Source organism: Lissotriton helveticus, chromosome 8 (assembly GCF_964261635.1).
Source record: "Lissotriton helveticus chromosome 8, aLisHel1.1, whole genome shotgun sequence".
Classification (NCBI taxonomy): Eukaryota; Metazoa; Chordata; class Amphibia; order Caudata; family Salamandridae; genus Lissotriton; species Lissotriton helveticus.
Genome location: NC_136069.1, coordinates 1466527518 through 1466543353, shown reverse-complemented (window position 1 = coordinate 1466543353; position 15836 = coordinate 1466527518). Strand labels below are relative to the sequence as shown.

The following is a 15836-nucleotide window of genomic DNA, read 5'->3' as shown; positions in this document are numbered from 1 at the left end:
GTTCACATCCTTTACTAACTGGGCCGGGGCGGAGGGCACGGCGCTTCGCGGGGAGGAGATAGCGGGTCTGCGGCAGTTCCCGATCGCACAGCTCTGGGATGGCTTCCTGGGGTCCCTGCGGGGGGAGGGCGCTGTCAGGGGGCTCACGTAGGATGGGCGACACCGGCGGTGAGCCACGAGGGCTCCAACTCTACTGCAGGGACCATCACCCGCGGCGGCGCCCCCCCCCCCCCCCACACCCCCCGACACAGACATGGCTTACTCAGCGCGCAGGCCTCAGGCACGGTCCGACGCCCACGCAGGCGCCCACTGGCGGTCATCGCCCAGCAAAACGCCCACAGCACAGAGCTGCCGACACTGCCCCCGCAAGCGCACTCTACCCCCCCCCCCCACCCCCTTCCTCATATTTGTTCACATGTTTGTAGTATCGGATCCCTGCTCACTGGTGGTGGCCTTTCCAACCCCCCATGTTACGGTGGGTAGAAACCGTCAACGGCGCCCCAGGTGGCGACCACAGGCGTAGACGCCGCTTGATACACCGACAGCGAGGCCCCTGCACCTGACTGCTACATGCTCCGTTGATCAGGCCGGCGACCGGCGAAACACCGTGGCCCCGAAGGAGCTGTCCCACTTTAGGCCCGAGGACACTTGCACATGTACACCCCTGACCCCCTGCCGTACTGTAACATCATCGACACATACCACGCTGTTCAGAGGTGTCTCCTATCTACACTGTGCGGCTGGGACGGACTTGATGTGGGGAAGTCACGATAGGAAAGTTGAAATATGCCGATACGAACTGTTTTGTTTAGTTTGCTGTATTCATGGCTTAGTTCTAGAAACACTGAAAAATAAGACGTCATTTATGGACCTATTTTTTTCTTGATTTCTGGCAATGTGACTGTATTCTTTATGACTTAATGTACCGGGGACAACTGGGGCGCAATGATACGCCCTCATATGCAGCATTGCACCCTCACGATTTACGGTTCCATTGCAGCCGGCCCGCTGGGTTGTAGGCTTTGCTATGTGTAATGCACCCTTGAGCATTAATAAACGTCTTCAATAAAAAAAAAAAATAAAAAAAAAAAAATCTGAATGGATCCGCCTAACTCAACCGTCGTCTTCACTTCCACCAGCCTATTCACACCCTCTGATCTGCTTCGCTGTCACTCCCACACATTCCATACATTCACAGAAGCAGGGCAGGAGGCCGCTCATTTGCCTATCTAGCAGCAAATACCTGCATATCAGAACAGCCACCAAGCTCACAACATTGCTAAAACACAGAAGACCTGGCTCTTTGACTGATCTCCGGGACCTCAAAACAACTTCTCTGCGCCTAGAGACCCTCATGGGTGACTAGTCCACCCTCTACAAATTCTTTTACATTACAATTCCTTCACAAAGCCTGGAACTTAACCTCTTACAGAATAGCAGGACAATGCCTGTTGGCAGCCTATTAGCGGTGAGGAGAGAATGCAAGTTAGCTTAACCAATATCTAAAACGTTTCTCTGAAGTCTTCTTTTCCGCTTATGAGAAGATAAGGCACTTGATATGTTTTGTTCTATGTGACTTTGTTAGTTCATAAAATTATCATCTCTAGGCAAGCAGTCTCACCTGATTTTTCGAAAGGCCATTTTCTCCTTCTCCAAAGAACGCGATCTGTCCAGGCTGGGGTTCGACATTTCTCACTAGTATCATAGTCATCAGAAAACAAGTCATATTTATATGTCGGAGCAAAATTGACTTTTCCTTCCAAAAAACCTCGAAAGATCTGCAGCAAAGAAATATAGTGGGTTTTGTTTGCTTTTTAAATCAAGGAACTGAAATAAGATAGCAAGCATGAGTAACAAAAGTTAAGGAAAAGTTCTCACCTATTGCAATGCATTCTTAAACACTACCATAGATAACTGTTTGGGACATCTGTTGCTGGACTAAAAACTGATGACTTTTCAGTTAGGAGGCCAGGGGAAGCTTGTTTGTGGCTCTAGTCTCTTTAGTACCTTGCATGCCAGCCTTCTCAATTTCAGGTGTATTTCTGTGTCTGGGATGGCGCTTAAGGTAACAGAAGAAGGCTTAATTGGTGTTCTATCTTGCCCGGAGCCAAGGAATGAGACATGGACACTGGATATGGTACAGGCTGCTCTTTATTTGATCCTGTCCACATACAGCTTCTTGAGGTAAAGTTAGAGGTTAAAGCGCACAGCATCAAGTTGGGTAGAAAGCTAATTGACAAAGTCTATTCTGTTCGAGTGTGCTGCCAGGGTGGCGTCTCTTGTCAAAGGCGTCCTTATAGAAACCACAAAGTCGTGCTCACCAATGAAACATTGAAAGCATCCCCCGGCGTGCAACTCCATAATATCCTGGGAACAACCAGGATTCCTTAACGTTCAAATAATCGACAACCCAGTAGAGAGTTCATATGTTCCAATGGAATTATTTACTTCATAAATCATCAGAATCGATTATAACTGCATAATGCAAATTTCATGTCCATCAAAATAATTTCAAATGTCCAATGCATTTCGGGCATGTGCCCTTCATCTGGGACAGTGGGCTGAAACAAAATGCGAATATACTGTAATCAGAATATCGGTCTGTGTTACATATAATAAACAGAACATAATTCATACCAAGTGACTCAGTGAACAAACACCAAAGTGATTGTGTGCCAAAATATAATGCTACTGCCTTTCGGCACTCACATGGATCAACGGTGACGGTGAGTGTGTTTTCAAATCATCATCTGACACTACAGTCTGAACTAAAACCAACAGCAACGTGTTAATGATCAAATCACTCTGTATGAAAACATACATGTAGCGAAACTCACGAATTTTGGGGTTCAAACACTTACTAGTGGGACGCGTGGCGTCTCGGATACACTCGTAATGAAAAACGAAATCTCTGTGACGGTATCCAGTGTTTGCGCTGGACCGCCAATAGCTGTGTTCAAATCAGAAAGGCTGCAGACCGACTCAGTTAGCCGCATGTGGATTGGTCTGGTCTCATGAACATTCAACTCAAGGAAATGGGAGACAGATTTCAGAACAGAGGTTATCCAGACACGGTGATTAACCAATCGATTCAAAAAGTTACCAAAATGCAAAGACAAGATTTATTGAAAACACGTATCAGAGATAAAGAACAGAGAACGACCATCGTGTCCAAATACTCCACAGTGAGTCACAAGTTCAAGAAAATAATTAAAAATCATTGGAATATTTTGAAATCTGAACAAGACTTCAACAAGATATTTGAACAACAACCCATTTTTGCCTTCACCAGGGGCAGAAACCTTGGTGAATTATTAAAGACCAAAACTAAGTCAGAAGAAAGATTTTGTGGAACCAGACCCTGTCTACAATGTGGTCATGGTAACAACATTATTAGATCAAACTTCATGTCAATGCTACTTGTGCTACAACTAATGCTATCTACATGTTGAAATGCCCATGTGGTAAGGCATACGTTGGTAAGACTACACGTAAGATCAAAACAAGACTGCATGAACATAAATCCAACATTAGAATTGGTAATGTCAAGTCTAGTGTAGCTATGCATTTCAAAGAAGCACATCACAATGTATCCCAGTTACAATTCCTTGTACTAGAAATCATTGAAAAGAGGGAAGGGCGAGATAACAACTCCTTTCTACTACAAAAGGAGAACAATTGGATATATCTGCTGAATTCTCATACACCATTTGGTCTTAATGACCGGACTGAATTTACGTGTTCTCTAATTTCTTGACTTTAGCCTTGTACCTAGAATGAATTGTGTATGGTCGTCTATTTTCTCATTCCATTGTCTTATTTTACCATTTCATTTGATATATATTCCTTCTCGGTACTGTTTTATTCTACAACTTTATTAACCTCTACTATGCTCCCCGAACACTCAGACCTTTCGAACTTCTCCGCATGGGACTGGCTGATTCCCGATCACATGATCGGAGACCAGACCAATCCACATGCGGCTAACTGAGTCGGTCTGCAGCCTTTCTGATTTGAACACAGCTATTGGCGGTCCAGCGCGAACACTGGATACCGTCACAGAGATTTCGTTTTTCATTACGAGTGTATCAGAGACGCCACGCGTCCCACTAGTAAGTGTTTGAACCCCAAAATTCATGAGTTTCGCTACATGTATGTTTTCATACAGAGTGATTTGATCATTAACACGTTGTTGTTGGTTTTAGTTCAGACTATAGTGTCAGATGATGATTTGAAAACACACTCACCGTCACCGTTGATCCATGTGAGTGCCAAAAGGCAGTTGCTTTATATTTTGGCACACAATCACTTTGGTGTTTGTTCACTGAGTCACTTGGTATGAATTATGTTCTGTTTATTATATGTAACACAGACAGATATTCTGATTACAGTATATTCGCATTTTGTTTCAGCCCACTGTCGCAGATGAAGGGCACATGCCCGAAATGCATTGGACATTTGAAATTATTTTGATGGCACATGAAATTTGCATGATGCAGTTATAATCGATTCTGATGATTTATGAAGTAAATAATTCCATTGGAACATATGAACTCTCGACTGGGTTGTCGATTATTTGAACGTTAAGGAATCCTGGTTGTTCCCAGGATATTATGGAGTAGTACGCCGGGGGATGCTTTCAATGTTTCATTGGTGAGCACGACTTTGTGGTTTCTATAAGGACGCCTTTGACAAGAGACGCCACCCTGGCAGCACACTCGAACAGAATAGACTTTGTCAATTAGCTTTCTACCCAACTTGATGCTGTGCGCTTTAACCTCTAACTTTACCTCATCGTATGTCTTCTTGTCAACGAGGCCAGCAGCACGCTACAAATTCACTTAACCATAAATTTAAACATCTTAACCAACACAATGCAATATGAGGAAATCGGCAAGAGTACTGAAGCAAGGGCAGAAACTTTCGCCTTCTTGGAAGGGGAAGCATCACGGATATACTCATTGATACAAGAAGAGATTGACCACACATCCTCTAATAGGACCAAGGCACAGAGTATTAAGCAATTATTATATATCTCCAAGAGACATGTAAATCAGAAAATGCATGCGAGTACATTAATTCGCTATCACAAAATGCAGCGCATACCAAGAGGGTTACGCATAGCGCTTAAGCCATCGTTGTGTAAAAACTCGAAGATTTTCCAAGAAAAGTGGTATGCGATACTTAATAAATGTTCGCTTGACCTTATATTGTTGATCATAGAAGAACTTTCAGGAATTTTGGTAAAACTTAATAAAGAAATGGATGAGATTTCTGAAGCACTTTCTAAAATGATGAACGCAGAAGAACTTGCGGCAACATTGAAAGATATTAACGAACAGATTGACAAACATACTCAAGAGGTTAATGAACGTAAGATTCGGAAGTTCAGACGTGATACGTTGGACTACAAACTCGGGGAGGTGTACACATGGGCAGATGTGTACGCCCAGAGGAGAAGAAATCGCCCCAACACACCTTACACCGACACCTCCTCGTCAGGGAGTGATATGTCTAACAAACCTCCGTCGAACAAAGGTCCAATATCTAAAATCAGACCACCAGACACCCGCGAAAGTACCAGTACCACAAGACCAACCACATCTAGAGTTGTAGACAACACGGAAGTTCCTTTTTTAGAACGAGGTTCCGTACAAACAGAAGACCCAGGAGGGGAAAAAGACATTCCACACACAAGAAGTGTAACCAAAGAGAAAGAGAAGAAAAAACCGAAGAACACTTAGTGATCAACATCTCTGACTACAGATTAACGAATCAAGAACTCAAAGTCTTGCAGAAAGGTACATCTTTTGTCCCTACCACTCAAACAAACTCCCTAGAACTCGAAGTCAGTTTCTTCAAGCTGATGAGGAAATTAAGGTTGCGCCATTACGTTGATAACGTTGCTCCTAAATCACAAACTCAAGAACCTGATCAATTGAAAGGTCTACGACCAAAAAGTACATTCATGGCTCCCTTGAGCCATAAGACCCTGGATCTATTTGAGACGATGGTCAAACAGGATTTAATCAAAATATGAAGAATATGACTAACAAAGATCTGAGCATATTGAGAAACCGTGCCAATAATCCTAACATCACCTGTGTGAAAGCAGACAAGGGTGGAGGCCTGGTCATAATGAAAGCTACCATGTACCAGGACAAAGTCACAGAACATTTGTCGGACAAAAACACATATGCCCTGTTGGGACATAACCCAATGCAGGAATATTTGCAGATACTCACAGACATTGTATCTAAAGCCAAGGAGAATGGAGTTATCTCTGACAGAACGAAGAATTTTTTTATTAAATCTAACCCAAGCAGCCCTAGCTTCTACATGATGCCTAAGGTGCACAAGAACTTGTTAGATCCACCTTTACGCCCTATCGTCTCTACTAAAAACACTATACATGAACCTATAGGACAATTTATTGATAAATACATCCAACCCACTGTACAACGCATGGCAACCTATATCAGAGACACTACTGACTTTCTTACAAGACTTAGCATGTTACAAATCGAGCCCAACGAACAACTACTACTGTGTACAGCTGATGTTAAGGCTTTATATACTTCAATTCCTCATGACGCAGGAATTGACGCAATGGAGGAAGCCATTCTCACTACAGACATCGATCCACCTCTCCAAACTTTCTTAATGGAACTCATCTTATTTACTCTTTATCACAGCTACTTCAAAGTGGATAACATCTGGTACCAACAGCTGGTTGGAACGTCTATGGGGAACTGCGCTGCCCCAGTGTATGCCAATATCTGTATGAAATCCTATGAAGAACAAAACATACTGAACAACCCCACGTGGATTACCAATTTGAAAATGCTTGTTCGCTACATAGATGACATCTTCATCCTATGGAAGGGCACTAAAAACTCTCTGGAAAGAGCACTAATGGAATTGAACACTAAAAATGACAGGATACAACTCACCTGGGAAATGTCTGACAAAACCATCACCTTTCTGAATGTACGGATCAATTTACATCCGGGGGGATAGAAACGGAGATGTATCGCAAAGAAACTGACAGGAATAACACCTTACATTTCCTAAGCTTTCACCAAGATCCTCTTAAACATCATTTACCCACATCACAAATGATGAGGGTGAAAAGAATCACATCTGACCCAGATAAAGTGAACATTCAACTCAAGGAAATGGGAGACAGATTTCGGAACAGAGGTTATCCAGACACGGTGATTAACCAATCGATTCAAAAAGTTACCAAAATGCAAAGACAAGATTTATTGAAAACACGTATCAGAGATAAAGAACAGAGAACGACCATCGTGTCCAAATACTCCACAGTGAGTCACAAGTTCAAGAAAATAATTAAAAATCATTGGAATATTTTGAAATCTGAACCAGACTTCAACAAGATATTTGAACAACAACCCATTTTTGCCTTCACCAGGGGCAGAAACCTTGGTGAATTATTACAGACCAAAACTAAGTCAGAAGAAAGATTTCGTGGAACCAGACCCTGTCTGTCTACAATGTGGTCATTGTAACAACATTATTAGAGGAAATTATATAACCCATCCCATGAAAGGACACAAAATCAAACTTCATGTCAATGCTACTTGTGATACAACTAATGCTATCTACATGTTGAAATGCCCATGTGGTAAGGCATACGTTGGTAAGACTACACGTAAGATCAAAAATAAACTGCATGAACATAAATCCAACATTAGAACTGGTAATGTCAAGTCTAGTGTAGCTATGCATTTCAAAGAAGCACATCACAATGTATCCCAGTTACAATTCCTTGTACTAGAAATCATTGAAAAGAGGGAAGGGCGAGATAACAACTCCTTTCTACTACAAAGGGAGAACAATTGGATATATCTGCAGAATTCTCATACACCATTTGGTCTTAATGACCGGACTGAATTTACGTGTTCTCTAATTTCTTGACTTTAGCCTTGTACCTAGAATGAAGTGTGTATGGTCTTCTATTTTCTCATTCCATTCTCTTATTTTACCATTTCATTTGATATATATTCCTTCTCTGTACTGTTTTATTCTACAACTTTATTAACCTCTACTATGCTCCCCGAACACTCAGACCTTTCCAACTTCTCCGCATGGGACTGGCTGATTCCCGATCACATGATCGGAGACCAGACCAATCCACATGCGGCTAACTGAGTCAGTCTGCAGCCTTTCTGATTTGAACACAGCTATTGGCGGTCCAGCACGAACACTGGATACCGTCACAGAGATTTCGTTTTTCATTACGAGTGTATCAGAGACGCCACGCGTCCCACTAGTAAGTGTTTGAACCCCAAAATTCATGAGTTTCGCTACATGTATGTTTTCATACAGAGTGATTTGATCATTAACACGTTGCTGTTGGTTTTAGTTCAGACTATAGTGTCAGATGATGATTTGAAAACACACTCACCGTCACCGTTGATCCATGTGAGTGCCGAAAGGCAGTAGCATTATATTTTGGCACACAATCACTTTGGTGTTTGTTCACTGAGTCACTTGGTATGAATTATGTTCTGTTTATTATATGTAACCGATATTCTTATTACAGTATATTAGAATTTTGTTTCAGCCCACTGTCCCAGATGAAGGGCACATGCCCGAAATGCATTGGACATTTGAAATTATTTTGATGGACATGAAATTTGCATGATGCAGTTGTAACCGATTCTGATGATTTATGAAGTAAATAATTCCATTGGAACATATGAACTCTCGACTGGGTTGTCGATTATTTGAACGTTAAGGAATCCTGGTTGTTCCCAGGATATTATGGAGTAGTACGCCGGGGGATGCTTTCAATGTTTCACATACAGCTTCTTCCCAACTGGCCTGTACTCATCACTTCCCATCCCACACCAACTTCCTTGTTAAACAGAAAGCTGAGAGCCCCCACCTTTCCTTTGGGGTTGCTCTTGTCCAATTCACATTCCTTCAAATCAGTTGTCGTGGTCAGGTTACTGTGTCCTGATCGTATTGTCACCTAAGTTTGTGAAGTTGTAGTACAATCCTCCTCTCCCTTAATTCAGTTTGGTTCAGATTCCTCTTCAGTCCTTCGGACATTTTCACTGCTTTCTTCACCTGGCTGACAGCAGACTGCCTTGAAGTAGGATGCATCCCTCGTGATGGACTTCTCTGTTCTTGCCGTGGACCACACTGCCTTTTGGTCTATCATCCTCAGTGGCTCCATAACTTAAGGTGTCTCAGACGTTCTCCTTTGCTGCAGTTTGACCACTACCCATTTTATTGTGTCATATTCATCTCACGAGCTCGCCTTTTGGTGTTGGCGTATGGCTTGATGTATTTTCTCTGTCTGTGGCTTTGAGCTTATTTTCCGGGGTGCACTATACATTCCATTGCAGAAGTTTGGTGTGAATGGGCATCCTAACATGTGGGTTGCTGGGCATTCCACTGTTGTTGAGTGTGGAGTATTCAAGTATGCACACAGTAATATTAATAATATTAATAAGAATAATAAAGGACATTTATAGAGTGTACAGCTACCTCGAACGAGGTGTCCTGGCGCTAATGCGGAGGACATCAGAGAAGAGGGACCGGGCCACTAATCCCGTTGCCTAAAGAGTCAGGTTTTCAGTGTCTTTCTGAACTCCTGCCCCGAGTTCAACATGCGTAGGTGGAGAAACAAGTCATTCCACAGTTTGGAGGTACCCACCGAGAACGATCTACCCCCCTGTCTAGCTTTGAAAAAACGGAGGACAAAGAGGTAGTGTCTGTGGTTGGATTTTAAGGGACTGCTCCTGATGGTAAGAGTGGAGTCTCATCCTCAGGTAGCTAGGGCCCCTGCACTGACAGGCCCGAAATGCGATTGTTAGAGTCTTGAATTCGATTCTCCTGGCAACTGGTAGCCAATGGAGGTGTTTGAGATGCGGCGAGATGTGATGGTGCAGCGGAAAATTGCGGACTAGCCTCACAGCTGATGGAGCAGGGTCACAGCGCATTCCGCACTATTTGCAGCCTGCTGCTCAGAAACCTGGGAAAGCCCAGGTAGAGGTCGTTGACATAGTCAAGGTGAGAGGTCACAAGGGCATGAACAGCAATTCTTCGGCTTTCATCCGGCAGAAAATCTAATAATTTTCTGATAGTTCTCATCTTTCCAAAACAGGCCGCCGAGACTTGACCGACTTGGGCCAACAGGGTTCGATCTTTGTCCCATCTGACACCCAGGTTCTCAACCGAGTCCTTAGGCATGGGTGGGGTGTAGAGTTCTCCAGGCCACCATAGGCCGGCGGAGGGGGGCTTGGTTAAAAAAATAGAACCTCCGTTTTATTGGCAAGAAGCCTTAAGAAGTTACCACTCATCCAGGTAGCTATGTGTTTGAGACAGTCTCTGAAAAGAATTGAGTGCTGCTGCAGATTGATTTCTAAAGGAGCACATCAGCTGTGTGTCATCCGCATAGGATATCACCTTCACCCCAGTCAGGGCTGCCAGTGGCGTCAAGTAAATGTTGAAACGTAGTGGGCTCAAGGCGGAACCTTGAGGGACCTCACATCTGAGTGGTTTTACAGAGGAGGTAAACGAGCGGAGAAAGACTTGTTGGTCACGGCTGTGGAGGTAGGAGAAAATCCACTCTAAAGCCATCCCCTGGACGCATATCTCCTTCAATCTGTCTAGTAGGATCGAGTGTGACACAATATTTGACGCTGCTGACAGGTCGAGGAGTACTAACATTGAAGATGAGCCTCTGACAACAGACAGGCAAATGGAATCTGCTACTTTGATCAGCACAGTTTCCATGCTGTACCCTGCACGGAAGCCAGATCGAGAATCATGTGACAGCTCATTGGCTTCCACAAAGTTAGCTAGTTGAAGATTGACCAGTATTTTTGCTGGAGCTGGTAGTAGGGAGATAGGCCTAAAGTTGCTGGCTACTTCCGGGTCGGCATTGGGCTTCTTCAGGATGGGTAATAGGTGGACATGTTTCCAGGCGGAAGGGAAAATCTCCAACCTAAGTGAGGAATTCCATATGGAGTTGAGGACCGGATTAAACCAATCGGCTAATAACCTGTACTGCTGTGCAAGGGTCCCCCAGGCGACCCGGACAGTACTTGGCATAGTCTTCTCGCCACTGTCACATCCTCTGCTGTTGCCAATTGCACTGTCCTCTTCAGTGTGCCCATGAACCTTTCCGGTATTCCAATGACCTGCGGCCACACCAGCATTGTTTTTCAATGATCGAAGGCTAGCTGGACTGGAAAGTCAAGGAACTCTCCACAGGTAAATTGTGGGCTGTGTGATACACGACAAAGTCTGGTCAAAATTGAAAGACATGGGGTAGAGATCCCGATTATCAACTTCTTGAGAGACCTATAAACGGGGTGCAGAGCCAAGGTTCGGTATGGTGCCAAAGGAGAATGCACAGAAACTTTCGGCGTGGAGAGAGGGGCGAAACAGGGATGCGTCCTAGCCTCCTTCCTGTTTTCACTATACATTAGCAGCGTGGAGGAGGAGTTAGTGGCAGTTACAAAGGATCTCCCACAAATATGTACGCGACCTGTCCCGCCCCTCCTTTACGCCGATGATGTAGTACTCATGGCCCGCACCCTTACAGCTATTGCTCACTAGCTTTGTCCACCATATGAAGGAACTGGGCCTCCAAGATGCCCCAGAATACAAAGCACGTGGTATTCTTTTGTACATTTTATACTGTATATAGAAAGAGGTATGTCCTTCCGTTTATTAGACATATGTCTTTTACACAATGTCGTCCTGCATACCTGTTTTTACAATCGTTGCCAACATTAGAGATGTGCTGCGGAATGTAATCTTTTCCGTGGGCTGTTTTTTATGCTAGAAAACATATACTACTTGCAATCAGTAAGGCATGATAAACAGAACATGTATAAAGGAGATAGGTAATACCGTGGGAGGAAGAGTAATGTAGAAGCGAACATGAAAATAACATGCCATTGTATTGTTAAAGGAAAAAAAGGGAAAATCTAGGGAAAGTTTTGAATAAGAAGAGTCTATGTTTACATTACATAGAACTGTAAATTATTAATAGGATGCAAGTGTTAATAAGAGAAGTCCACGTTTATATCGCATATAACTGTAACCTATTACTATAAAGCAAAATTAATTGGATGCTTGTTTTCTTTTTTCTTTGTTTTTCTCTCTTCTGTACAACTGCTTTTATAGATGTTTTTCTTGGACATCAAATAAAGCTATAAATGACTGATGGGCGGTTGATTTCAGAATCTTTGGGAGTCTCCAAGCTGCGCAAATGTCATCCAGAGTCAGAATCACTTTGTCTCCGACAGAGGAATCTATTTTGAGCAGGTGAAGATGGTGGTGTTCATCCAGGAGTATCAGAATGTATTTGCAGGATTACATAGGGCCAAAGAAGTCAAAGTCTACTAGGGACAACGATTTCTCAGACAGTGCTGAGATTGTTTGAGGGCATGGATTCACTGTTGTGGGGATACACTTGGATGCATGAATTGTCTGTCGCTCAGTTACGGCCACAGTGTCTAGCTTCGGGAACCACAGTCTTTCTGTTAAAGCTCTTTTGGTGAAGACTATCCAGCGTGTCCCTCATGTGAGAGTTTGATTGCAGGTTTCCTTAGGCACTTGGGAAGAATGATGCAGGGTCCTTTTATGAGTCCTTCTTTCCCCACGGCCAGTCTTCCTCAATGCTGTGGAATGCCTTGATTTTGTTAGAGTCACCCCCCCCCCCATTGGGGCATTTTCATCAGGTGTTTGACAGCTTCTAGGTCTTGGTCTCTGTTTGTTGCTGATATGACCTTTTGGAGTAACAGGGCTGTGTGCATTCTTGTGCGGACTATGAATTGTAGATACTATTTGGCAATGAACAGGCCTGACTTTGGTGACCTCAGCAGATGCAGTAAGAAGTAGTTGGCAGGTGTTGGACCTGGCCTCGTGGCGTGGTTCCCCCCGTTCCTCAGCACCCCGTTAGCCTAGCCCTGCACCCAGAAGCCCCTGGTCGTCCTGTCCATGTACGCCCAAACTCCCTACACGACGCCACCAACCGACGACCAGCCCCGCATGCCCCCGTCCTCCTTCCCGGCTCCGAGCGCCCAGAACCTGCATCACCCCACAGGGCCCCCGGCAGCCATTTTCCCTTCCCGAGGTCCCTGACTCCCTGGGCCTAGCATGACCCCGGCCCCAGCGAAACTTAGGCTCCAGACGCGCCAGTCCCGGCTGGGGGGTAAAGGGCTCCCCGAGTGAGATAAGACAGGGAGTTTCGATTGCACCTCCGGCCTCCCTCGAGAGACTGGTTTCTATCACACCTCTGGCCTTCCCCTGTGGGCCGGTTTCGATCGCACCTCTGGCCTCCCCGAGTGCTGGCTCCAGACCCTGCTGGGCGTCTGGGAATTCCCGGACGCATCTTCAAAGGGATCAAAGGGCCAACCGACGGACCTCTCCAATGACCAGCCCCCAAGGCATGAGACCTCCGCCTGCGAGGGTCCGGACATCAAAGGGCCACTGGACTATATCAAGGCCCGTCCAAGAACTAGCAGGCAGTTGTATCCTGGACAAGAAAGCCCTGCTGATCTGTTCGCGGCTGAACCTTTGGGAAAACTGAAGCCTTCGAAGTCTTCGAGCCCTGCTGACGCGGTCGCGGCTCATCCTCGCAAAGACAGAACTGAAACATCGGAGCCCTGCTGACGCTGTCGCGGCTCGTCCTCGTAGAGACGGAACTAGAACATCAGAGCCCTGCTGACCTCGTCGCGGCTCGATCTTGAACCTTAAAGAGACCTTCGTGGAACATCCTGAGCCCTGCTGACGCTGTCGCGGCTCCTCAAGAACTAACCTCCGGATTGAGCCCTGCTGACCTCGTCGCGGCTCGAGGAGTACTCTGGTCCGGCTGGACCATCGACGCTACCAACACGACCTGAGTCGACTCGAAGTGAGTGAAGCAGCCAGTACGACCATCATCTCCCGTATCCCCCGGCTCGAGGATTGAGAGCTGTGCGCAGGGTAAGCTTCGTACTGGCCTAAAGACTGAGACTGTCCCGCTTCCCTCTTCCCGAATTCCTGAGACTTTACGATCCCTCGATCGCTTGTAAATAAGAGTGCCGATTCCTTTTTACTGTTCATAAAGAAATTGTTACTGAAAACCTACGGTGTGGTGTCCGTTCGTAAGTGTGGTGCGATTTCAGTGTGTACGACCCTAGACTCGAAGTCCTCCCCGGTGAGGACCTCACGTTAAGACTCGGCATTATTGTGGGAGAGGTGGGCCACGGAGTGGTCGGGAGATCATAGCCTGGCCCTCTGAGATCGCCCCTTCTAACATTGGTGGCAAGCGACGGGATAAGAGCCTAAGTCTAGAGATCGTACAGTAAAACGACTGACACACTACCTGAACGAAGAACAACCATGAGTCTCACGGGAACAAGCGAAAAGACCACATTCCAGAAGGACCTTCTGGAAGAGTATACCCACCAAGAACTGAAGCAATTCTGCAAAGACTTCCACATCGCTACCACTGGTTTAAGTACCAAAGAAGACATCCAAAACTCCCTGACAGCCTGGGTAGAGGCCGGGGCCCTCCTCCCCCCGCCAGAAGGAGACGGCGGAGAGGGAGGGCCACAGACCGAAACCCGCGACCAAGAGGGTGAGAGAACCGACTCCCTGACGCGGAGTCCTAGCGCGGAGAGAGGTCTGTCGCCGGAGGAGATGACAGACCGAGAACGCACCCGAATCCACGAGCTAGAGCTGGCACGTCTTAAAATGGAAGGAGAGCTCAAGTTGGCTGAAAAGAAACTAGCCGTCGAACAGTTACGGCTGCAAGGAGAACTGGAGGAGAAGAAGCTCCAGAGGGAGCATGAAGGAAAGAAACTCCAGCTCGAACATGAGCGCAGCTTGAAAGAACTAGAACTCAAAGCCAGAAGCGAAGAAACCCGTCCCCCGGAGAACAGAGAAGCCCCTTCCCCGGTGGAGTCCAAAGTACATATACCCAAGGATGTCGTGAAGGAATATTACAAGGGGAACGACATCCAGCAATGGTTCAAGCCGTATGAGGTCGCCATGACCTCCCACGGAGTGCCCGAAAAGGATTGGGGGGCCGGATTATGGGGCCGCTTCCTCAGTGAGGGAAGAGACACCATGCTGGACCTGCCCTCCTCAGTCATGAACTCCTACACCCATGTGAAGGACGCCCTGCTATCCCGATATGGGCTCACCCCGGAGATGTACTGGCAACGGTTTAGAGACTGCAAAAAGATCCCCGGCACCACCTGGGTAGAATATGTGACTTTCTACATCCGGGCCTCGGAAGGGTGGATCAAGGGCAGCAAGGTGACCACGTTCGAAGGACTCATTGATCTCATCACCTATGAACCCTTATCCACCAACTGCTTTGTAGAGCTGAGACAGCACCTTCTGGGCAGCAAGTTGGCAGATCCCCGGAAGCTGGCTGTCGAAGCAGATCACTGGGTGAGCACCAGAGTCCCACGGGGGCCCGTGGGAGACTATGACCGAAACGAGCAAGGATCTTCCCGCCAGAGGGGAGGGGATCAGGGTAGACAAAGGGGGTCCCAGGCAGGGCCCCAACGAAGCCCCCCCCCAGAAACCAGTCCGGAACCTCTCCTCCCGCAGCAAGAGCAGGGTTCCCCCCAGGTAGACAAGGACCCAGAATCAACACAGCCTGCTACAGATGTCAGCAAACAGGGCATTATGCCAGTGACCCCCAGTGTCCCATGCTCAAGAAATCCGCTGCTGCAGGCCCCCCCCGTGCGCCAGCTAGCCACAGTAGCCTTAGAAGAGGAAGAGATAGAGGACCCAGAGGGGTGGGAACCAGCAGCCATGTCATTAGTCATGTGGAGAGGTGTGGCTCA

General features: G+C 46.1%; 1 protein-coding gene across 3 annotated transcripts in view; it reads right to left on the bottom strand.

Moving 5' to 3' along the window:
* The window catches only part of SYNJ1 (synaptojanin 1), a 706257-nt gene that overhangs the window by 229601 nt on the left and 460820 nt on the right, over window positions 1-15836 (bottom strand). For all 3 annotated transcript variants that reach the window (XM_078658404.1, XM_078658402.1, XM_078658403.1), the window contains one exon: window positions 1622-1778. In XM_078658404.1, the coding sequence (XP_078514530.1) occupies window positions 1622-1778 (157 nt within the window). The remainder of the gene's footprint in view (window positions 1-1621; window positions 1779-15836) is intronic.